General features: G+C 49.7%; 1 protein-coding gene across 1 annotated transcript in view; it reads left to right on the forward strand.

The window, feature by feature from the left end:
* The first annotated feature begins 783 nt into the window (after positions 1–783).
* Positions 784–24,839, forward strand: part of LOC144768895 (uncharacterized) — a 124,530-nt gene continuing 100,474 nt past the window's right edge. The window contains exons 1-2 of the mRNA XM_078652909.1: positions 784–870; positions 1,986–2,361. Coding sequence (XP_078509035.1) covers positions 784–870; positions 1,986–2,361 — 463 coding nt within the window. The remainder of the gene's footprint in view (positions 871–1,985; positions 2,362–24,839) is intronic.

The following is a 24,839-nucleotide window of genomic DNA, read 5'->3' on the forward strand; positions in this document are numbered from 1 at the left end:
ATGGCAGTGGGTGGGAGGGGCTTATGTCACCTTCGACCTTTGGATTTCTGGCGTTTTGATTGCCTGGGTGGAGGCAGGACTGCCTCCTTTACGTGGTAAGGACTGGGACGGGGAGGACCCATGAGAGGGTAATGCCTCATATCTTTGTAAATATGGCACATTCCCGCCCTCTCCCTTTTTACTCAGTTCAGCCAGGTGAATTGCAGCATTGAGTTGTGTGAAAAAAAGATAAATATGGCTCTATGTTTATGAAGCCGTCTTAGTGATGCCCTTGCATCATGACAAGTGACACACGGACAACGCAAAGTTAACAATAAGATGTACAAAGCCACATCAGGGGCGATATGCGCCATCTCGCGTGATTTTGGGAAGAAATGTAACTCCGTGCAGTTGTATGAGCGGCATCACCCTACATTTCTATTTGGAAGGCATTCCAAGGGTGGAGCGTGGGCGTTGCGATGTGGCCACCCATGGATGTTGACGCATTCCAATGGTGGAGCGTGGGCGTTGCGATGAGGCCACTCATGGATGTTGGCACATTCCAAGGGTGGAGCGTGGGCGTTGCGATGTGGCCACCCATGGATGTTGACGCATTCCAAGGGTGGAGTGTGGACGTTGCGATGTGGCCACCCATGGATGTTGACGCATTCCAAGGGTGGAGCGTGGGCATTGCGATGTGGCCACCCATGGATGTTGACGCATTTTCAAGGGTGGAGCGTGGGCCTTGCGATGAGGCCACCCATGGATGTTGGCGCATTCCAAGGGTGGAGCATGGGCGTTGCGATGAGGCCACCCATGGATGTTGGCGCTTTCCCAGATTTACAAAGACATCTGAACCTGGGAATGCGTGAACTTATGATGCTTTCCCAAGTAAGGGGTAACGAGGAAAAATATGTTTATTTCTCCTCATCATATTCTCTTTCCACATGAGCGGCACTCAGCAGCGCACATAGAAAGAGGAAAACGTCTTAAAGGATTATTCATGAGCAGGAAGGTATCCCTGTTGCACAATAACAATCCTGTCTGTAATACAGGCCCCCCTTGCACTATTGTGCGCCACGGGGCCTGTGTTGGTGCTAGGCAGCACACCGTGCACCAGTGCAAGGGGAGAGCAGGAATGATCCATATCTTTGTAAATAGTGTGTATTTCTGCTCCCTCCCTTTCACGCAGCGCAGAAGTGTAGCTTGATGCGCTGCAGTGCGTGAAAGTTTAGTAAATGTGCCCTACATGTGGTGAGAACCTACAGGCAGGTCACTCTGTTTCAGAGACCCTCAGATCTCAAAACCCACCGATTTATTGATCCAGGCCAGTGTGGCGGCTTCGAGGCGAGAATTGATGATAGACCCCTGGTTTTGCCAATATCTGCCATCAGGGCTGGTGGGGGAAGTGACGCGTCTTTCATAGTAGGTGTGGCCACCTCTGTGACCCTACAGCTGACTCCATGGCCCCCCTTGTGTCTGTCCAGAAGTAAAGGTTGATGAGTTAAACTGCTGAAGCCTTTGTGATGGACATTAGGGGTCTCGGGTCAGTGATGCTGCCCAGGTTTGGGGAGAAAGAGCCGCGTGTGGGCTGATGGGAGACTAGTCAAGGTTACTGAGTTAAGAACGAGTAGGGTGAAGAGACAAGACCCTTGCTTACACCACACTCTCTGTGAGGCTGAGTTTACGGGAGCTTGATTAGATTTTGTATTATTCGGTAACCCTGGCATAGGATTATGGAGTTAACTGGGGGAATAACTATGTATATTTTATCAGGAAGTTTTTCTCGAATGAGTTGGGATAATTGCGTATTTATTTAAACTAAGTTGTGTAGGACTTCAAGTGTAGAAGTTGTAGCTCTGCACTGATATTGTGATGCTTTTGTGTAATCCATTCATCTAGCTAAAGTTGACTTTGTCTCTTGGCACCCACTGGTGTCTGTTGTTTTTGGGGTTCAGCCGTGCACCTCTAATGTTGTTTCTCTTCTGTGTTTTCTTTCAGCCTAGGTGACGTCACTCTGGGTGACGTCAGTCTGGGTGACGTCATTGTTCCAGTGCACAGCGGCGCAGCTGTCAATCACTCCAGATGTGGTGACCGCGGTAGTGGGAGACACCGTCACCCTGTCTGTGCGGTACAAGGGGCGTTTAGAATATGTTGTCTGGTTCAGGGGTGGAAGGCCAAGCAGAGATGACGTCATCATCGCTCTCGTTGACAGTCCTCATCCTTTCTATGGTCATCAATCCACCGGCCGAGAGACACTACTCCCGGACGGGTCTCTGCAGATCACAGATGTGCAGACGTATCACAGCGGAAACTACACCGTGACAATGAACGTGGGCCATGGGGGGCGACAGAAGGTCACAGCACAGCTCAGAGTGCAAGGTAAGGTCGGTCAAAGCTGCCCAGTCAGTGCCACCTGCACACACTTGTCTTACTCCAGGAGCTCGGGGTCTTGTGTGTGACCCTCGGACACTTGTCTTACTCCAGGAGCTCGGGGTCTTGTGTGACCCTCGGACACTTGTCTTACTCCAGGAGCTCGGGGTCTTGTGTGACCCTCGGACACTTGTCTTACTCCAGGAGCTCAGGGTCTTGAGTGACGCTCAGGCACTTGCACTCCTCAGTCAGTGGTGATTGTGAGCAGGGCAGGCCCTAGGGAGGTGTGGTTGGTGCCTCTGCACCAGGCACTGACCTTTGGGGTGGGGGCGGTGGGAGTGCAGTGTTTTCAAGTACATTATGGTTTTATAAAGCACCTGCTGCGGTGCCGCTGGCCTCCAGCAACTTTATGGGAACCATAAAAGTGTCCAGAAACTCTGGTGATTGATGGGCCTGCTGCAGAGATCGGTGTTTTGTTTAACGCAAGTTTTGAGTTCTCATAAGGTAGCGCAGAGGGTTAATGTGCCTGCTGCAAAGCACGTGTACCCTACAGATCAAAAAGAGCATATAATGGAAACAGATCAGTGTGTTTCTGCTTCTGTCGGAGGCCCCTATTGTTACTTGTCGTTTATAAGTTTAAATCCGAACAAAGAACAGTGAGCTAATAACTGGAGGGTTCCACTAGACAAACCTCCATCTTTTTCCAAAAAGACGATTAATCACTGGACTTCTCATGACAATTTACTTAATGTCTGAAAGTTGCTGGAGGCCAGGAACTAGGCAGAAGGTACTTTTTAAAATGATAATAGACACTTTGAAGAATGACGCCCCCACCCCAAGTTAACGCCCGGTGCGGTTGCACCTATTGCACCACCCTAGAGCCGGCCCTGAAGGAGCTTACTTTTAAAACACATTGGGGCATATTATCAAGGGCTTTTTCTCTGCTTTTTTTGGCTTTAAAAGCCAAAGAAGCGGAGATAAAAATATCGCCCTATCTACAAGAGGGTGCTAACATGCAAAATCGCATGTTAGCACCCTTTTCCACTACGCTACGCTTCCCTTTGCATCTCTAATGAGATGCAAAGTGGGCGTTCCAGAGCAAAATAATAGGAGAAATGTCGCTAAGCGACATTTCTCCTATTATCAAGCTTCACACTAAGTCTGTTAGAGACAAAAAAGCAGTGCTAACCACGGTTAACGCTGCTTGTTTACATCTGCTAATTTTCAGACTTAGCCAAGTAATCAAATGGGAGGTGGGATACATGGCTAAGATCACCCTGCCCTATCAGCAAGGTTTCGCTGGTTGCAGTGTGATGATAATCACACTGTTTACCAGCTAACGCATGGATTCCTCTCGCTTGGGAGATAAGCGTTGCTGATAGCATGCTAGCTCTGCGATGGAATCCAGCGTTAGCCCGCAATAATTATCCTCCCGCTAAAAGCGCTGAGCGATAATTATCGCAGGACCTTGCTAATATGCCCCATTCTTCCAGTCTGGGACGAGAGGGAGACCCAGATGGATGTAAAGATAATCTTACAGAGGGCTTATCACCCCTTCCATGAGGAGGGCCGCACCATGGGTTTTTTATTACACGCTTGTCAATAACATTCCTTAAAGATCATAGGCATTAAAGACAGTTGTGCTTGGCTCCGGTTAACCAGAAATATATAATGAAGTAAGTAGAATATTGTGCATTTCTAAGAGAGTTCCACAAACTTTGACAACATTCAAAACATACTTAATGGAGGAGTTTTGGGTCATTTCATCTAAGTAAATGAGAGAGAATTAATGGTAAATTTGGATTTTTAGATTATTTTTTCAGTTTAATTTAGGGCACTCCTGGCCCAAGGGCATTGCTGCGTTTCCCATCAGCACCAGAATACATTGCACATTTATTTAAGGATGGAAGTTTAACAGAGGTCCCAGAGGAGTCACAGGCTGTGGAGGTAAGGCTGGGGCTTGAACCTGCTTCTCCACTTCCAAGGTCGCCCACTCTGGTGTTCGTGCCAGGCTGTCTCCCTGCAGGACCAGTTTCAGGCTCGTCTTTATATTCCGACTGATCATAATATCTGTTTTATATTTGTAAGTGGCCTCGAAGCTCCACCCCAGAGACCTCCTGCTCAGAGCTGGTTCCCGTCAGGGACCATCACAGGTTCTGCTGAGTCCTGCCAGGACTTGAAGATGGCAGGCAGAGGCCACAGGGGCCAGCTTCACTGTCCCTGCCTGTGCCCATGTAGGACTCTCCGAGGCTCCGTGTTGTGTGAGAAGAGTGGAGGTGTGATACATGTAAACATTGGCAAAAGGATTGGTTTGCTTCAGTCCAGTGGCTTTGAACAGCCAATGAGAATGGAGCAAAGTCTATTGTGTGACAAGCAGCCTTGACATGTCATTGAGTCTGAGACAGTGATTGACAGGTCACAGTCTCCCTTCCAGCTGCATCCGCATCTTTGTGTGATGTTGAGTCCGTGGTTTCTTACGATGGCCATTTAGATGTTGAAGAGTGTGGGCTTTACCCGTATCACGATGTTGACGATGTATGTATTAGTTAGTTATACCTATATACTCGCTATTCCCCTCCGCCTGGCAGTGGCCTTGAAAAGCATAAAAGACTGAATTCTTCTTGAAGCCCTAAAGAGCGATCATTCCTAAATTCTTTACGTCGACAAATTACCCTTACTCAGTCTCTCTCTCACAGGGGGTCCCTTAAGGCCCCACTCTTCCCCTAGCCCTGTTTAGCCCTTACAGATTTCCGGCACAGCGTACCACCCATGTGCCGAGGACTCTCAGACGCACATCAAGGTCTCCACCAGGAAGATCTACCTCACCTTGCTAATACCTTGGGGGGCAAACAAACCTGGTTGGCCGCCTTTGAAAAATTGTGTTGTTGGTTGACTAGGGTAGAAGCCTACAGCCGCAGTCCCTTGCAGGGTGAACCACAAAAAGTCACTAAATTAACCTGTGCTTAACCATGGGTAGGTTGGTACAAAAGAGGCCAACCTACCTCAGAAACAATGTGAAAAGTATGTATGCTGCACACAAACAGTAATAAAGTGAGAACACCACACAAGAAAAATCCCACACCAGATTAAAAAAAAGAATCAAATGTCAAACATTATTGGACACACAGTACTCAATCATTGATCCCAGTGAGATTACATTACAGAGACTTTCATTTCACAGATGTTCCCATAGAAAAGCCCTAAACTGTGCACCACAATTTGCATCGGGAGAAATATCTTCAACAATATCCCCTTCTGATCACTCGCTAATTGATCCCTCTGCTTCAACCATATTCCCTTCTGATCACTCTCTAATGGCTCCTAATGATTTGACCATATTCCCTTCTGATCACTCTCTAATGGCTCCCTATGCTTCATAATGTCCTTCTAAACTGTGTTGTTTGTTGTTGTTCTGTAACCAAAAACCATGGTGTTTATTGTTGTATTGTTTTTAATGTCTGACACGTAACTCAGTGCTTTGTAAAGTGCTGTACCTGCCTGTAGAGTTATGCCACTGATATATAAATCCACAAAGATAAATAAAATCAATGTGTCACTTACGTCATCCAGGGATCCAAGCAGCTAAAGGCAGACATGGGAATTTTAGTCGTTTTTCTTGGGGCAGTATGCTGGCAGAGAGTATCTCCACTACAGTGAATGCTGTCAGTCTCACCAATCACACCGTAGGTGCTGCACATTTGTAAGAGTGTTAGAGAAATGGCCTAAAAAGTGACTTTTGATATCCATAGTGGATAAAGACTGTAACAGAACCGCCCTGCATTGTCCATATCAAACCTACACTGACACTGTACTGCATTCCAAAAATAAATATCTTAATTAACTATAATTGGATATTTAATGTTGAGCTAAGTTAAGGAGCCCCGGTCCGGGTAAGAAGCCGGTAGCCAGTCCGGCCCTGACAGTGGGAGCTCACTCGGTGGCCAACAGAGCTAGGACTAACACCCACCCCTATCACTCAAGTCAAGAACCTAAAGATTGTCATCAACAGCAAACTTAACATGACCACCCACGTAAAAACCGTCACCACCTCACACTTCCATACCTAGAAGATGCTGAGGAAGATTTCAAGTGGCTCCCAATCAACACCCTGAAAACCATCATGTATGTCTTTGTCACAAGAAAACCGGACTACGGGAACATCCTCTATCACCAAACACCTCACCAGAAGGCTGCGGACTATTCAGAACTCGGTGGCCAGAATCACTTTCAACCTCCTGCGCCATATTCATATCACTCCACACCTGAAAGAGCACCACTGGCTCCCCATATATATGAACAAGCACAATTCAAACTCCCCACTCATACTTTCAAGACACTAAGGGCCCGATGTAGGTAGCCCTTTACCGATCGGAATCGGCCGAAAATACCGATTTTCGGCCGTTTCCGATCGGTAAAGGGCTATCGAGATGAAGGGGCACATTTTCGGTAATTTTACCGAATCGTTATCATTTCCGAATCGGTAAAGTTACCCAATCGGTAATATTTACCGATTCGGTAATGATGATGATTCGGTAGAACTACCGAAAATGCAATGTAGGTAGCCAATGTTCCATCAGCACATGGCCTACAGAATCGGTATTTTACCATGGAATACAAATCCATGGTAAAAAACCGATTCCTGTGTACATGCACATCTGTGCATGTACACATGTGCCATGTGACAGACAGACGTGCCCTTAGGGCATGTCTGTGTGCCACATTGCACACATGCCCGTTTTGGGGGTGCTAGAGGGTGTTAAAGTGACACCCCCTGCACCCTTGTGAATTCTTTAATTACCGATTCGGTAAATACCGAATCGGTAATGCCTAATCATTCCTATGGGCTTCAAAGCCCATAGGAATGAATGGGCATTACCGATTCGGTATTTACCGAATCGGTAATTAAAGAATTGTTACGGATTCGGTAACTAATCCAGATGTTGGGACCTACATCCCCTTTACCGATTTTTGAATACCGAATCGGTAGGATTCGGTATTTCAAAATCGGTAAATGGGATTTACCTACATCGGGCCCTAAATAACACGGCCTCAATTCAATTCCATTCAATTCAAGGAGCTTCTTAAGTGCATGGCGAACCAAAAAGCTTTCCAGAAATGGTAGGTCTTCCAGGCTCCGTATCGTATTTTTAAGCAAATAGATGCATCTTGAGTAGTTTCCTGAAATGGAGTAGGTTGTTGTTCAGCCTAAGGGTTAGGGTTAGCTATTCCACAGCTTGAGGCTAGGTATGCAAACAAACGCCCACCACTCCTGCCTTTCTTTACCTTAGGAATGGAGGGCAGACTCAAGTTACAAGATTTTTGCTCTCTTTTGAGGTGGTATGGGCAGACTAGATGGTGAAGAATACATGGCACCTGCATGTACCTCGCACAGTGGACCGTGCAAAGAGGTTTGAAATGAATCCTCTTTTGCATCAGTAGCTGCAGTAATATGGCTAGTGCAGAAGAGGCAGCCTGATATTTAGGGATACTCAACAGGATCGAACCTGCTACATTTTAGATTACCTGAAATGTTTGAATAACTGAAAGTGGATTTCCCAGGTAAAGGGGAAATGCCAGGCCTTGAACAACCACTCTCAGAACAGATGCTGGTAGCAAACTGGGCATCCTCCCGAGGGCTCTTGAAAGGCCAAAACAGCGGCACAACATCTGTACTTGTTTTCAAAAAATGTATTTGTTCAGGTGGTGACTTCAAATGAACTCTTTCAAGTGCACAACACTCCCTTCCAACCCAGCCCTGGCTCCAGACATCAGTAGGGGGTAAATCAGCCAGGACACAAATGCAAAGTGTGAATGCCCCTCCCTCTCCTATCCTAGGAAGACCATCAGTATGCAGATGAATCAAGATTTAACACCCTGTCACACCCAGCCCCTCCTTTGTTGTGGCTGTCTGGAAGGTATGCATCAAGTGTAGCGGTCACCCAGCCCTAGATGTGGATAAGAGTAAGGCTGCAAAGGTCGGGCTGCAAAGCACAAAAACTTATAAGCACAAATAAATGGCCACTTTCTAACAGTAAAAAGAACAACTGATGGACGTAAAGCTGAACAATGCCAAACATTCTGTCAATGGCTGTTCTTTCTACAGGTTAACCACACGCTAAGTCCCAATGCCCTTCTCAGAACCCCTCTGCTAGGAATGTTTTAATACTCCTTCGCAGGTAAGTACTAAGGGGGGAAAGGGGTTGGGATAAGAAGAGACTGCTCCAAAACTCCACCTGTTCTGCTTCTCTGTTCTGTTCAGTCATAAGAGAAAACAAGGTAACTGCGTGTTATCTTTCTTTTCTTTATTAACTGCTACCATTCTGTATTTTCTTCCTTGTAATATACTTACAAGAACAAGTGGTTGAGAAGACTCTAATTTGGGGGTCTGTAATTCTGTGCCAAGTCTTCCGTTTCTCTCCTTATAACCAGAATATCACCGGCCTCTATATTGATTTTTAATTAGAAATGAGGTCTCTAAACATTGAGATGTAATGTTGACCTATTTAGGAGTGAACGGGGTTTGCAATCGTGCCTTTAAAGATTTCAGATAGATTGCCAGTGCACTCGCGAATTACTGCCTGTTTCTAAAGAGTCTGGGGCAGATTTATGATGACTGGCGCATCCCCAGGGATGCGCCAGTCATCCTGCGCCGCTGCTCCGCCACCCATGGTGCGCCCCATTTACAATGCAGTGAACCATGGTGCAAAACCGGCACAGATGCGTGACGCATCTGTGCCGTAAAGGTGGCTCATTGCAGGAGCTGCGTCGCAAGCGCGACGCAGCTCCAGCAAGGCTCGGGGGTGCCCCATCTCCACAATGCTGCGTCAAGACCTACGCCTGCTTCAAGCAGGCGCAGGGTTTTGACGCAGCATTGGCCTGAAAGTGACTGAGTGAAATCTTATAGATTTCACTCAGCCACTTTTAGGAGGCGTTCCTGCGCAGGAACGCCCCCCCCCTGCGCAGGAACTCCTCCTATGGCGCAGGGCTTTACAACGTGACGCATCTCCTAGATGCCTCCCGTTGTAAATAGGGCGCATTGTTTGCGCCGCCGTTGCGTCAAATAAAGTGATGCGCCGGCGGCGCAAGGCCTTCATAAATCTGCCCCTTAAACTGTATGCCCAATGAAGATGCAAGCGTCGACTCTTCTCATTTGAAAGTGGCGCAGGAGAGCCCGCGTCAGTCTACTGGCCATACATCATCCAGCTTTAATCTTAACATGTGGCACGAAGGCGAATGTGCGCACATAAATGATTTCATTTTTCAGAGGCTCAAGCTCTATGCAGCTCGTGTTAAGCTTCTGATTATTATTCTTTCGAGAGCGCTTTGAAAGGTTTAGTCAGACGCGGCGTCTACTTAACTCGCAAGGTTTAAACAAGATATGAATCCAAGACTTGGTAATTCTGTCAAGGTTTTAAATATATCCAATTACACTGCTTGAAAACGGTCTTTCATGACTAATTAAAGTAACAAAACAAACACCTGTGTTAGGAATGCATTTCCAGTTTCCTGTTGAACTTCAGAAATACATTAGTTTTCAACACTAACCTTGTTTTAAGGAACTTTGAATTACCGACGGAACTAAACCCGGAATTTTCGCGACTACCCTGACTATCTTCCGCGACGCTCGATTTCCAGGCGCTCTTCAAGTAGACTGCTCAATGAAGTGCGCAGTAGAATGTTGGAGCACACCTCACCAGACCGTAATTACCTAAAAGACTAGACTGCTAAACAGCATTAGATGTTGCAGTGTCAGAATGTTGGCAGCCATGTTGGAGTTTCTGCGATGCCAACCAGCGCTCCAGCTTAAAGGTTTATTTACTCTTTGAGTTTGGAATGAGAGGGTAGAAGCCACCGAGGAGGTATGAGGAGGAAACCTCCCGTGATTCCTGACACATTCTCCTAGTACAGCGATCTGGACCTATATCCAGCATTTTTTTTGTTTCCTTAAGTAAAAACTCACCACTTCATTCCAGTTTTGACCCTGCTCCCCATGTAAACACTCTAGTCAAACAGCCAAGCCAGGTCCTCCGTGGACCGGAAACAAGCATCCTTGGAACGGGTTAAGAGTATCAACCCTCATCAGCCCAGATAGCTTGAATCTGGTGGCATAGCGATCACAGGGCCCACATCTGGACATCCTCTTCCCACTTAGGGGAACAAATGCAAAAAGAACAGATGATGTACGGAATGCTGAATAAATCAAATATTCACAGTGAGACACATATATGGGTTAAATCCATTGGTTTTTTGCTTGACACACTGTTCCTGTTTGTACCCAACCATATGCAAATCATTCTTAATCCTTATGCCCATAGGAGCAGTCCAGCCCGAACTGCCAGGCAAGGTCCTCCCTGTGTCCGGACGTGGCTCATGGCACCACTGGATTCAAGGTAGCCTGGTTGATGAGAAAGGAAACCCCGAATCCGGTGCAAGTATGATTGTTTCAGTGCGACGGACGTACTGACTTAGCAGTTCGGGCTAGACTGGTCTCATGGGGAGCAGGGTCAAGACTGATTTACATATGGCTGGGTCCAAACTGAGGTGATGTGGTGAGGAAAATACAATGGGGCAGATTTACAACTTCTGGCGTATCTCTGCTAATCAGCAGGGATGCTCCAGTACAGTTGTGACATGCCAAACCACCCGTGCCCCACCACTGATGCACCACATTTACAATGCGGCGCCCAGTGGCGCACGGATGTGCAGACGTGGGTCCATCCCCCGGCGGAAAGGCGGCACATTGCTGGAGTCGCAAGCGTGATGCAACACCAGGAAGGCTCGGGGTGCCCCTATGCCTAACATGCTGGGTCAATCCTTACGCCTGCTTCAAGCAGGCACAGGGTTTTGACGCAGCATGGCCGTAAAAGTGACTGAGTGAAATCATGTAGATTTCACTCAGCCACTTTTCCGAGGCGTTCCTGCACCGGAACACCCCTCCCCCCTGTGCCGGAACACCCTCATGTGGCGCAGGGCTTTACAACGTGATGCATCTCCCTAGATGCATCACGTTGTAAATACTCCACAGCATGGCGTTGGCATCTATACACCTGACAAATCCCCAGATCTACAAAGTGTTGTAATCCCAGGAAGCGCCAGAATACTACGCCTCCGAAGAAGTGGTGCATTGAGGAGAAATACTTGTATTCCTCCTCCTTTTTCCTCTTTAATATTTTTATTATTATTATTGTAACATTTGTTGAGCGCTACTGTTACCCGTAGGTGTCCTGGTGCTATGTGAAATCTTGTCTGAGGATCAAACCGGTGACATGCTAATCAGTAAACAGCCAGGTTTTTAAAGCTTTTCGAAAGGCCATAAGGCTTGATATACCTCTAAGATTTAGGGGAAGCTTATTCCAAGCTTTGGCTACAAAGCTTTTTCCACCCCAGGTGGCCTTTTTAACAAATGGCACACAAACCAATTTGGCACCAGATGAGCGTAGTAATCTGTTTGGCGTGTACCAGTACAGTCGTTCTTTTAAATAGGCCAACCCTGCTCCATAAAGTGCCTTGCGAACCAGACACATCGCCTTGAACATGGTACGCTTCCTAACAGGCCGCCAATGCAGTTTCCGAATCTCTTTCGCTATTGGAGCGTATTTTGAGATGCCAGACTCCAGTCTAGCTTCCGCATTCTGCAAAAGTTGCCATTTCTGCATTAAACCTTCCTGAATATTGAAGTACAGACTATTACAGTAGTCCAGCCTTGACCTAGTGAGGGCTGTGATCACTGTTTTATGACATTATATAGGTAACAGAGGCAACATTTTCTTACAGGACCTAAAAGCGAAAGATGTAGCAGAGGCCACCGCGTTAACTTGGGCTTTGAAATTGAGCTTCTGATCCACCCACACACAAAGGTTTTTAACCTTCCTATTGGGTGCGGGAAGAGGGCCCAGGGTATCTGGCCACCATTCTGGAGTCCAAAAATTAGGATCATTCCCAAAGCATACCACCTCCGTCTTACTGGAGTTTAACTTAAGGCAGTTTTGGGCCATCCAGATCCCTACTGCATTCATACAATCTTTAAAACGGTCTGCCGTGTTCTTTGACTCAACTGGTAGAAGAGACACCACAATTTGGGTATCATCCGCATAAGTAGTCAGACTGAACCCAAATGACTGAATAAGGGGCGCCAGAGAGGACACATATATATTAAATAGTGTCAGCCTCAGTGAGGACCCCTCGGGACCCCACATGGTAGTGAAAAAGGTTTGGATACAAATTCCCCCAGCGCCACCAGCAGACTCCGGTTTGCCAAAAATGATCTTAGGAGTCTTGAAGCCGAACCCTGTACACCAATCTCCGGCAGCCGGACCATTAACAAATCGTGGAGGACGGTATCGAATGCTGCAGAGAGATCTAACAAGATCAGAGCAGCCTTGCCACCTTGATCTAGGATAGTTAGTCCGTATCTCTTCTGTAGATTTCAAAAGAGCAGCTTCGGTACTGTGGCCCCCTCGAAAGCTATACTGTGTTTAGTCCAAGGCTTGATTGGACTCCAGAAATTGGCTAAGTTGCATATTTAAATTTCTCTCAATGATTTTAGCAGGTACCGGAAATCTAGATATTGGTCTAAAATTGTTAGGGTCTTTTGTATCGAGATTCGGTTTCTAAAGAAGGGGCAGAATAGAATTTTTTCCAGTCTAACAGAAAATATCCCTCTGAATACATTAAATTAAAAATGGGTGTCAAAACTCGAGAGACTGGCTCTGCCGCTCACTTTAATATCGCTATCGGACAAGGGTCCGAAGGGGACCCGGATTTCACCTGGATAAGAAGATTACCAGTTCCAGTAACTGAAAGCTGGGCAAATTTGTCCAGTAGCACTTTCTTTTCTATCTGTCGGTCAACAGTGTGGCCCGCCATGTTCTGAGAGGTTGCATCAGAGAAAGTGGAGAAAATGGCATCCACTTTCCCATAGAAAAAACTGGCCAATTTTTTTACAAAAATCCTGACTAGGCGTAGATGTAATCGCCACTGGATTGGCCAGGCTGGTAACTGTATTAAACAGTTCCCTAGCTGAGTTGTTTGCTCTATTAATCTTCATGGGAAAAAATAGAAGCTTTGCCTGATGAATCTGCTGTTTGTATACGGCAAGGCCGCGTTTATACTCCTCCCTATCAGTATCCTTGTACTCTGCTCTCCACCTTCTCTCCAGATGTTTACAAATCAATTTTTGTTCTCTTAGTGCCTGTGAATACCACGGAGCGGAAGGCAGCCGTCTGGTGGGGTAGAACATTTTTATAGGAGCAAGCATGTTCCTAGCTGTTTCTAGCCAGCTGGTGTAGGAGCGTGTTGCCTCTTCTAAATTTGAGGAGGGGGACCTACAGTCTTATTGAGGATGTCGCACAAATCCTCAGCCACTACTTTATTCCACACTCTTTTCACCAGTTTTATTTCTATAACTGGCTTCTGAGAAAGAAGTTCAGGAATAGTGAGGTTAAATAGAAGCGCTTTGTGTTCTGACCATGGGAGCGGAGTAATATTGGTGGCTAATAACTGTGGATTATTAGAAAAAATGCCATCAAGTTTATGTCCTGCCTGCTGAGTCGCATCCGTCACCAATTGATCTAAATTACTGCACTTCATTAAATCTAGCAATTTGGCTGTGTCTGGATCTAAAAAAGTTTCCAGATGGAAATTCAAATCGCCTAAAATAGTGTAGGAACTAGCCAGAATACCTATTTCAATGAGTTTGCCCACCTTCTCAATAAAACGGCCTCCAGGGCCTGGTGGTCTATAAATAGGTGAGCCTTGAAAAGTGTAATAGGGAAATAAGCGGAAGGAGAAGTCTGACGCCTCACAGCCTTCCACCTCTCCCGGGCTAAAAGATGAGATAAGGGAGGAGTGATAAATGACCCCTAAACCACCTCCTCTTCCCCTAGGCATGTTCAGAGTATGACAAACAAAATTAGGAGGCGTCGTCTTTACCAGGTCCAGGCCGGAAGCATTATACGTCCAGGATTCTGTAATAAAAGCTATCTTAATGTTTTCAGCTTCCATGAATAAAGCACACTCTGTACTGGGTTTAATCAATGACCTAACATTCATCAAGGCCAATTTCCAAGTTGAATTCCCAATGTCTCTCTCAGTCTTTACTGCGTGAGTTCTAGACCTCTCTATGGTATCAAACAGTAACTTTGGAATTGTAGTCCCACACCCTGGACAAACATTAAGAGGCTCCTGGGGCTGCGCATTGGGACTAATACAAGGGCATGAATGAGTTTTGGTATTGGCATTGAGGCTTTGTAATATGAAACCATCATAATGCAATTTAACCCGCTTGCTGCTTCGAACGTTGAGCGCCAGTGCTGAACGTTCGAAGAAACGGGTGCGGCCGCATCGGCCGTTGGACGTGCGCAGCACCAGGGAGGAGCTCGCGCGACGTCCAACGGCCGACGGCAGCAGGGAAGGGGTTAAAACGTTCATCTTGACTTCCCTGGGCAGAGGGGCTGATGCTGAGCGCGTTACGATAGCGGACGGATGCAGACGGGTCTGCCTTTGGCGCGCTTTTGGCGCGCCCGCGCATACTGCGTTTAAATCAAATCAGGGACGACATAGCATAGCCTGCTAACCCCCTGACCAACTCAAAATGGCGGACCCGCGTTCCCACTGCCGGCCAACCAGTGCCGGAGATCGGGACTAGGAGAAATTAAGTGAGGTGAAAGTAACAAAGGAAATATAATAGCAGTTTAGAAGCGTTTAAAAAAAAAGTTAAAATCAATGTGCAAATATCGCATTCGAAGCAGCAATAAACATGTACTCCCAGCTGAGCCTCCGGAGAGGTCACCTTGGTCGAGGACCTCTTTCTATGTGTGCTGCATTCTGCACTCAAGTCCAGCAAAATGACTGCAGCTGACCCACCTCGGTCGAGGAACCTTCTCAGCTCTTCAGTGGCAGTAAGGACGCCGTTTCCGTACCGCACCCAGGCCGGAAACCAGATTGGGCAGAATGCAGGATATTGTGGGATTCCAAGAATCCAGAGAGGTGATTGCTGATGTATTTTTCCAGAATTTTGCCCACACACGGGAGGAGGGCGATGAACCTATATCTTTCAGCTAGCGCAGGATTGAAAGTCAGTTTCTTTAACAGGGCTCTGATAATAGCATGTTTCCACACATCTGGACCCCTGCCACTGTCCAGTGAAAGATTGCATATATCAGTAAGTACAGGGAAGATAGCATCCCCCCCTTTCAGTAAAAGTTTGAGGGGTGCTGGAGCCTCCTCTTCACTTGAATTCAGCAACAAGCTAAAGACCTGACTTTGAGTAGTCACACTAGGCCCCAGGTTTGGCTAGACTCACCCCTGCTCAGCACAAGGATACCTTTCCCTGTGAGAGTGCACTCTACAAATCAACATAACTTAATATACCATAATGTCAGGGAACTGTGTTAAAACCGTGGCAGGTTCATTGAGCCTTTTATCCTTCTGTGTTCGGTAAAATGAGCATCGCTGAGCGGGGTAACATAAAACATCTCTTACTCAATGGCAAAATGCCCCACAGGAGGGACTCAACCTTACAAATACACAACTTATGGTATGATATGGTCTTTTGTGCATTCCACTTCACACTTCTGCCTCATGCTTTTCACAGGCAAGTTAAGTTCAGTGTTATTATAAATGCTTTATTCATGCAACACTGCAGTTCCTTGGGATCATAGAGTAATGGACCCTCTGCTCTCAGGCTAGGAGGGCAACATCCCAGCTCTGCTTGAGGTGGAATGAGAGCTCCTTCTGGTGACACATGATAGAGCCGTGGCCCCGGGAACCAGAAAGAAGGGACCTGGTTGCTCCTCCCTTGTATGAAAACTAAGAGTAAATATTCCTGGGGTCCCGGAGAGATTGACTTGCCTCTTCTTGGATAAATCACACCTGTGAACTACCTTGGGTACTGCCATTTACTTGAATTAGGGAAAACTCCAATACAGACACAGATAGAAGTTCAGGTAATGGCAATATTCAGAATTTTTTTTAACAATGGATTAACTTCTTCCTTTTTTATAATATCAAATATGAAAAAGTTTTTGTTAACTTTAGTGCAACATCCTATGTGCTATGGGTATGACCAGAAGTGGGTCCAAAGATCACTGTGTCTCTAGAACCAAGTCGCACCCGATGGAATAGCCCCACCTCGGGTGAAGTAAGTCTGGGGTTGCTTGTTTTCAGTTTCAGAGAGAACCTGGCTTGGCAGTTTGGACTGGACTGTAGCCATGGGAGCAGGATCAAGGCTAATTTGCATATCTGGGTCTAATCTGAGGTGGCATGGTGGCCAAAAATTAGTAATTACAAGAGGCTGAGCTTAATCCAGACATTCTCTCCATCACATTTATGTATATCTCAGTGTGATTCTCTAAGTTCAATGGGTATGTCCAGACGTGGATCCAATGCTCCCTGTCCCACTGGAACCAGGCAGCACTTGACTGAGGAGCTGTGTAAGGCATGCCTTTATTGGTTGAGAGGGGTGAAAACCCATCTTAAGAAACAACCATAATACCTCTCAGGGTAAAACACAAAAGTCACTAAATTAAAGAGTGTTTAGCCCTCCAGTAGCTTGCCACAAAAATAGTCAAGCTTAAGTTAGATGCACTGAGGTAAGTGTTTTTCCAAAACACAAAGTTTAATATAGTGAAGATACAACACCAGAAAAATCCCAAACCAACTAAGCAATTTAGAAAAATAGGATATATTTTTATTAAATAAAATTATACCCAAACTAATTAAATCCAATCAGTAAAACCGGGGTTATGACATTTTAAAGCTTTTAGTTTAAAACAGTGCTTCAGAGAACAAAGCGCCAATCACGGGCATCTGGTTGAGCATGATCAGGGCAAAATCAAAGTTAAGTCTGACTACGATGGAGAGTTGGTTGGATTCACACAGTGGATCGGGCCCAGTCTGGCTTTCCTTCGGACTTAGAAGATAGAGTTCAGCAGGCTGGTCATCATAGTCATCGATGGTGTGCCAATCCCTGACGAGCTCAGTGAAGATTTTTACCATCGGACTTGGACAACGTTTTGGAGTCAAAAACCTCCAGCGAGATGAAGCTGCAGCTTTAGTCAAATGTGGCTGTACAAGGCTGGATACCATTGCTTGGAGGTCCAGCTGAACACCTTTTACTGCTACGGAGAAGAACATAGAGGAAGCTTCCACAAAGGGAGGCGGACCAGTGACACAACTTGGGTGGATCGGCTGGCAGGTGACCCAGACATCTGTCAGTTCTTCTGGCACTTTTTTGTAAAAGTTCTTCTAAGTCCCAAGTTTTAGGGTTATGATGGAGAAGCTACCAATGGTCCAGCACCTGGGGCATCACTTGGGGGATAGGACTCATGCCAACAGATGTCAGCAGCAGGGTTCAAGGTCTTTGGAGCTTGCGGTCCTGTAGCTCACACAAGAGGTCAGCCAACCAGCCCATGAAGGCACTTCTAGTCATCCTCAGTTCAAGGAAATGGGTCAGTTCTTCCTCAAGCAGAAAGACGCACAAGTTACTACTTGTGTAACGATATATCTGTAAGAGACATTAGTTAGTATTAGATTCCTTACCTTAGAATATCCCCAGGCGTCAGACTGGATCTGGAAATTTTTGCGTAGCAGTACCCTTGCGCGTCGGTAGGCGTCTTCTGCGGCTCCGCGTCCGTCGTCGGCGTCGTGGGCGCCGTGATGACGTCGTCGGAGTACTTAGATGCCGCCTCCGCGTGCTGACGGCAGTTCTTAGACACAGCTTTTCCACGCCAGAAACGCAGAGCCATGTTAAAAACCAACACTGGTGCCATTGAAACTAGGGCCCTGAAATGGGACAACCCTAACCCTAGATATTGGTTCGGAGAACGGGGAGGATGGGTGGGTCGGTAAGGAATCTAATACTAACTAATGTCTCTTACAGATATATCGTTACACAAGTAGTAACTTGTGCATCTGAAAGAGACACGTTAGTATTAGATTCCTTACCTTAGAATAGATACCCCAGCAATTCCAACCCCGGTGGTGGGTCTGCGAACCAATAATCACACCAGAAAGTCCTGGAGGACGGAACGGCCAAAGAAGCCATCCCTCCGGACTTGGCTGTCCAGGCAGTAGTGTCTTGCAAACGTGTGCAGCGATGCCCACGTAGCTGCCTGACAGATGTCTTGTAAGGGCACTTCCCTGCCCAGGGCAGTGGTAGTAGCCATGGCTCGGGTGGAATGAGCCCGTAATCCAGCAGGGGGCTCCTTCTTAGCCAAGGAGTAGCATGCCTGGATACATAAGATGATCCACTGGGAGATGGTCCTCTTGTGTACCGCTTTCCCCTTCTCAGCGCCCACGTAACCAACAAAGAGTTGGTCATCCACCCGGAACTGGCGTGTGCGATCCAAATAAAATGAGAGCGCACGTTTTGGGTCCAGACGGTGGAGCCGCTCTTCCTCTTTAGAGGGATGCGGTCGCGGAAAGAAGGTTGGCAAGGTGATAGACTGCCCGATGTGGAAGGCCGTGACAACCTTGGGCAGGAAAGAAGGTTTGGTACGTAACACCACTTTGTCCGGATGGACAGAAAGGAAAGGTGGAGTACAAGAAAGGGCCTGGAGCTCACTCACTCTCCTGGCAGAGGTGATGGCAACCAGGAAAGCAGTCTTCAAAGTCAGAAGGCGAAGAGGACAGTTGTGAAGCGGCTCAAAGGGAGCACACATCAGAAATGTAAGAACCAAGTTCAAGTCCCACTGAGGCATCACAAACGGAACAGGAGGAAACGTGTGTGTGATGCCCGTAAGAAATCTATTCACAATAGGGGACTTGAACAAAGAAGGCTGATCAGGTAGCCTGAGAAAGGCTGAAAGGGCAGAAAGATAGCCCTTGATAGTGCCCAGAGCAGAGCCCTGCTGGGCAAGAGAAAGAAGGAAGAGAAGAACCTCAGAAAGAGGGGCAGCAAGAGGATCCACAGCCTTTGCTGTGCACCATGCCACAAATCTGTTCCACCTGCAGGCGTATACCGACTTCGTGGAGGGACGCCTGGCTGCCAGAATGACGTTACAGACTTCAGGAGGCAAGTCAAATGGGCTCAACTGTCGCCGCTCAATCTCCAAGCATGGAGGTGGAGACTGGACAGGCTCAGGTGGAGGACCGTACCCTGCTGCTGCGACAGAAGGTCCTCCTGAAGAGGCAGACCAACCGGGGGATCGACTGACATATTGAGTAGCTCTGGATACCAGTACCTTCTCGCCCAGTCCGGAGCCATAAGGATAACTTGGGCCCGGTCGTGCTTGATCTTCTTCAGCACTCTGGGCAGAAGTGGTATAGGCGGAAAGGCGTACAACAGACCGCAACTCCACTCGCGACGAAAAGCGTCTCCGAGCGAGTGCCGCCTTGGAAATTCCAATGCGCAGAACAGATGACATTGCGCGTTCTCTTCGGTGGCGAATAGACCTAACCAAGGCTCTCCCCATCGTTGAAAAAGGCCTTGCGCCACGTCCGAGTTTAGACGCCATTCGTGATCCATCATGCACCGACGGCTGAGCTCGTCCGCCCTGGCGTTCAGAGAACCCGCCAGGTGTTGAACCACCAGGGTCACGCCCTGGCGTTCCAGCCACTGCCAGAGGCGCAGAGCCTCCTGGCAAAGGGTCCACGACCCCACCCCGCCCTGTTTGTTGCAGTACCACATGGCGGTGGTGTTGTCCGTGAACACCTGCACTACACTCCCCCGGACAGAGGGGAGGAATGCCTTCAGTGCTAGACAAATCGCCCATAACTCCAACAGGTTGATGTGGAGCCGGGCCTCCGCCGGAGACCAGAGGCCTCTGATCTCCGCCTCTCCCATGTGGCTTCCCCAGCCCTGGAGGGACGCGTCCATCACAACTACGTGCTCTGGTTGGGGAAGGGAGAGGGATCTGCCGCTGACCCAATCGCGGTCCGCGAGCCACCACTGCAGCTGTCTCGCAGTGCCCTCCGAGATCAGGACGTGGTCGGACAGATTGCCCTGATGCTGGGCCCACTGAAACTTCAGGTCCCACTGCAGAGCCCGCATCCGCCACCTGGCGTGATGCACCAGAAGGATGCAGGAGGCCATCAGCCCCAGGAGCCGCAGCGTCAACCTGACCGAGACCCGGGATAACGGCTGAAAGATGGGAATCAGAGCCTGAATATCCCGGACCCGCTGTTCGGGTGGATAAACCCGAAACTGCGCCGAGTCCAGAACCGCTCCGATGAAGAGGAGCTTCTGAGAGGGACACAGGTGTGACTTTGGCACATTGATGGAGAACCCCAGCTAGTGCAGGAGTTCTGCCGTAGTCTGGAGGTGGCTGACGACTGTCTGGGGCGAGTACGCCTTCAACAACCAGTCGTCGAGGTAGGGGAAGACTGAAACCCCTAACCTGCGCAGATGAGCTGCGACCACCGCCATCACCTTTGTGAACACCCGTGGGGCGCTGGTAAGGCCGAAGGGGAGCACGGTAAACTGAAAGTGCTCGTGGCCAACCGTGAACCGCAGGTAGCGCCGGTGGGCCGGCAGGACGGGGATGTGGAAATAAGCGTCCTGCAAGTCCAACGCTACCATCCAGTCTCCTGGGTCCAGGGCAGCTAGGACCTGAGCCAGTGTCAGCATCTTGAACTTCTCCTTCCGGAGGAAGCCGTTGACGTTCTGTAGATCGAAGATAGGGCGTAGGCCCCCCTTGCCCTTCTTGGGTACCAGAAAGTAGTGGGAGTAGCAACCACACCCTACTTCTGGCCCAGGAACGCGCTCGATGGCCCCCTTGGCCAAGAGGGCCGTAACTTCCTCCTGCAGGAGTCGCCAATGATCCCCCGATACACGGTGGTTCTGCCGTGGCATGGCTGGTGGAGTCGCCTCGAAGGGGAGGGAGTAGCCCCTTCGGACGATTTGCAGCACCCACCTGTCTGAAGTGACAGTGCGCCAGTGGAGGTGGTGATGGCGAACCCTGCCCCCCACTGGCGTCACATGGGCCTGAAAGCACGGACTAGGAGGGTTTAGAGGCGGATGCTGTGGGGGGAGGTGTGGACTGACCTCGCCGTTGACCCCTACCGCCTGGACGGCGGTTACCACGGCCGCCACCGCGTTGGGTATTGCCCTGCGGAGCGTGGCTAGCAGCACGTGTGGGCGCACCCCTTCCGTGGCCACGAAAGGAGTTATAAGCAGCCGATTGCTGGTGCGGGGTCGAGAGGCCCAAGGACTTGGCCGTAGCCCTGGAGTCCTTAAAGCGCTCGAGCGCATGGTCTGCTTTGTCGCCAAAGAGGCGACGACCATCGAACGGCATGTCCATGAGTGTGTTCTGGACATCTGCCGAAAAGTTGGCGGACCTCAGCCAGGCGTGGCGTCTGACCGCCACCGTCGTTGCCATAGCTCTGCCTAGCGAGTCGGTGGTATCCAGCACACACCTAATGGAATACTTGGCTGCGTCCCGGCCCTCCACAAGGGCTGGCCGAGTTTGGCCCGTACCTCCAACGGACACTCTGGCAGCACATCCATGACCGTATCCCACAGGGAGTGGGTGTAACGGCCCAAGAGGCATGCGGTGTTGGAAGACCGCAGACCCAAACTAAGGGATGAGAATATCTTCTTTCCATACTGCTCATACCTCTTGGATTCCCTGTCCGGCGGGGCGGACGGGAATGCGGTCTGGGAATTAGAGGCCTGGATGACCAGACTCTCGAGGGTGGGGTGGGTGGACAGGAAACATGGGTCGCCCGGGGCTGGGCGGTGGCGTCTGGTCACGTTCCTATCTACGGGCTAACCCGTAGTGGGCTTGGACCAAGTGCCCTGAAGAACGTTGGTCAAGGCCTCATTAAAGGGCAGCAGAGGCTCGGCCGAGCTTGACTGCGGTTTAAGGACCTCAGTGAGGAGGTTAGTCCACACGACCATGATGGGGAGCTCAAGGCCCAAGGCCTTGGCAGCCCTCATCAGCACCACACTATAGGTTGCACCCCTCCTCCGAAGCCACGGTAGGAGGGGAGACAAAACCAGTGTCTGGAGAGGTGTCCAGGCCACTGGCCTCCCCAAGGTCTCCTGTCCAGTCCTCATGAGACTGACACTCCCTGGTCAGAGGGTCCTCAGACCCCTCCCAGTCCCCTTCATCACCCTTCTCCTGAAACTCAGGGTTCTCAACTAATGGGGCCTGTTCATAAAAGTGAAATTCACCAAACGACGTCTGGAGCGGCGCCCATCGGGGCCGTCCCGACGGCAGAACAGGAACGAAGGTGGAACCGGGGACGGCGCCTCCCGAGGACGGCGCCGGAGGTGACACCTGCGGGTCCGATGCCGGCGAGGTCGTAAGATCCACCGGCGACGAACCAGATCCCGAAGGAGGTCCAGCGGCATCCTGCGGCGCCGGGCCCGAAGGCGCCGGCGGCGCCGGGACAACTGAACCCCTCGGCGCCAGGCCCGAAGGCGCCGGCGGCGTCGGGATAGTGGGGACCTGAGGCGCCGGGCCCGAAGGCGTCGACGCCGCCGGGGCCGAAGCACCCGGCGGCGTCGGGGCCGGACCCGCCGACCCGCTAGGGGCCCCAGACGGGTCCGCTGGAGGAGAGAGTTTCCTCATGGCCATGAGGAAGCGCTCGATCTCCTCCTGCGACGCGTTCAGCCCAGGGACCGGAGGGTGTGGAGCTGCACGCGGCGCCCGTGACTCCGACGGAGCCGCGTGGGTGGTGTCACCCAAACCCCCGGCCGCATCGCGCGAGCGTCGGGGGGAGTCCGAAGAGCAATGACGCCGCTTGGACTTCTTGTGCCTCTTACCTGACGACGACTTTGAACCGGAGGAGTGCGGCCTACTCTCGGACTGTGGTGGCTCCGAGCCCGCGACCTGTCCCTCGACCTCCCATGGGATTGGGACCTCTCACGGCACGGGACCGACTGCCGGAGTTCAAGTCGCCTGCGGGACCGCTCCCATCTGGCTTTCGAAGGAAGTCGGAGCAGGCCTTGTCGTCGTGGTCAACGCCCAGACAGGATAAACAGACGCGGTGAGGATCCGTGACCGACATCAGGCGGTCGCAATCATCACAGGGCTTGAACCCGGGCATCCCTACGGCACCGTTCGGAGTCAAGAGACTTCGAGAACAATCAAAAAGTGATAAAAAAAGTTAGTCAAAAATTGACTAGGGTTACTGCTTTCTCCAGATCTGCGCTTGCTGGCGCGGAAAAAAGAAGAACTGACGTCAGCATGCGGAGGCGGCGTCTAAGTACTCCGACGACGTCATCACGGCGCCCACGACGCCGACGACGGACGCGGAGCCGCAGACGACGCCTACCGACGCGCAAGGGTACTGCTATGCAAAAATTTCCGGATCCAGTCTGACGCCTGGGGATATTCTAAGGTGCAAACATGCTTTTCCGCGGCGGATTCTCCGCCGAGGAAAAGCATGTGGATCTTCACATCGGGGGCCCGTAGCGGGCCCCCGAGGTGAAGGGGGGTGGGGGGTGCACATGGGGGGTACCTATGGTACCCCCCCTGCCTTTGCGTGCACGAAGCGGCAGGCACCGCGCGGTGCCTGCCGCTTTGTGCATGCAAATGCACTACTTTCATTTTTTACATTGCGGCGGGTGCTGCTTCAAGCAGCACCCGCCGCAATGTAAAAAATACAGGATGTGACCGCCAGGATGGCAGTCACATCCTAATTGCCGTTGAGGGACCGCCGCTGCCCATGCGGACGGTTCCTCTTACGCAGGGGTGGCGGACGGACGCAAGTCCGTCCGCCATCATAATAGGGCCCTAAGTTACTAGAACCCCGAAAAGCCATCAGCATTGGAGTGCTCATTCTCAGAATAGTGTTCCATTGTGAATTCCATTCCCTGCACCAAGATGGACCACCCCAACAGTTTGAGATTCTCACTCCATATCTGCATTAACCGGCATTCAATGGCAAAGCCGGGCCTGCAGTGCGTGACTGCTCTACCATTCTGCATTTGGAGATTGGTAGACTCGTATTACTTGGGTGACCTCCAGGGTGGCACAGGCAGTGCTGCAATCAATAAGTTACCCCTCTCCCTTACTTTCTCTGGGAACCTGGGTACCATCAACTAGAGACTTACCGGTAAGTTTGCCATTTCCAATTGGGTACTGACAATTCCACATGCACTTTGGGATCAGGGCACTGGCATTGATGTCTGATTAGCAGCTCGTGGTGCGCGGTGAGTCAAATATCATCAGGCCAACAACTTGGGGATGACCACGCAATAAAAGGCATTACCTTAAACCCAGTAAAAGAAATCTGGAAGCCAAAACAAAGACACAATCAGAGTGATAGGAATATATGGGCCAGGGTGTGGACAATCTGGAAGACTAGGATACCGGAGCTACAAGGACCAGGACAGAAAGAACCAGACTTGCGAAGACCTATTCCACTAGGGCCAAGGTTACCAATGCCAGTAGAGACCAGGAATACAAGGACAAGCGGAACAGGACTAAGAAAAAGGGGACTGGGGTACAGGACTAGAGTGAGAAGGATCAGGAGGGCCAGAAGGACATGGAGCAGGTGTATAAAAGCCCAAAGGATCAAAAGGACCATAGGTAAAA

The sequence above is a fragment of the Lissotriton helveticus genome, chromosome 7 (genome assembly GCF_964261635.1).
Source record: "Lissotriton helveticus chromosome 7, aLisHel1.1, whole genome shotgun sequence".
Lineage (NCBI taxonomy): Eukaryota > Metazoa > Chordata > Amphibia > Caudata > Salamandridae > Lissotriton > Lissotriton helveticus.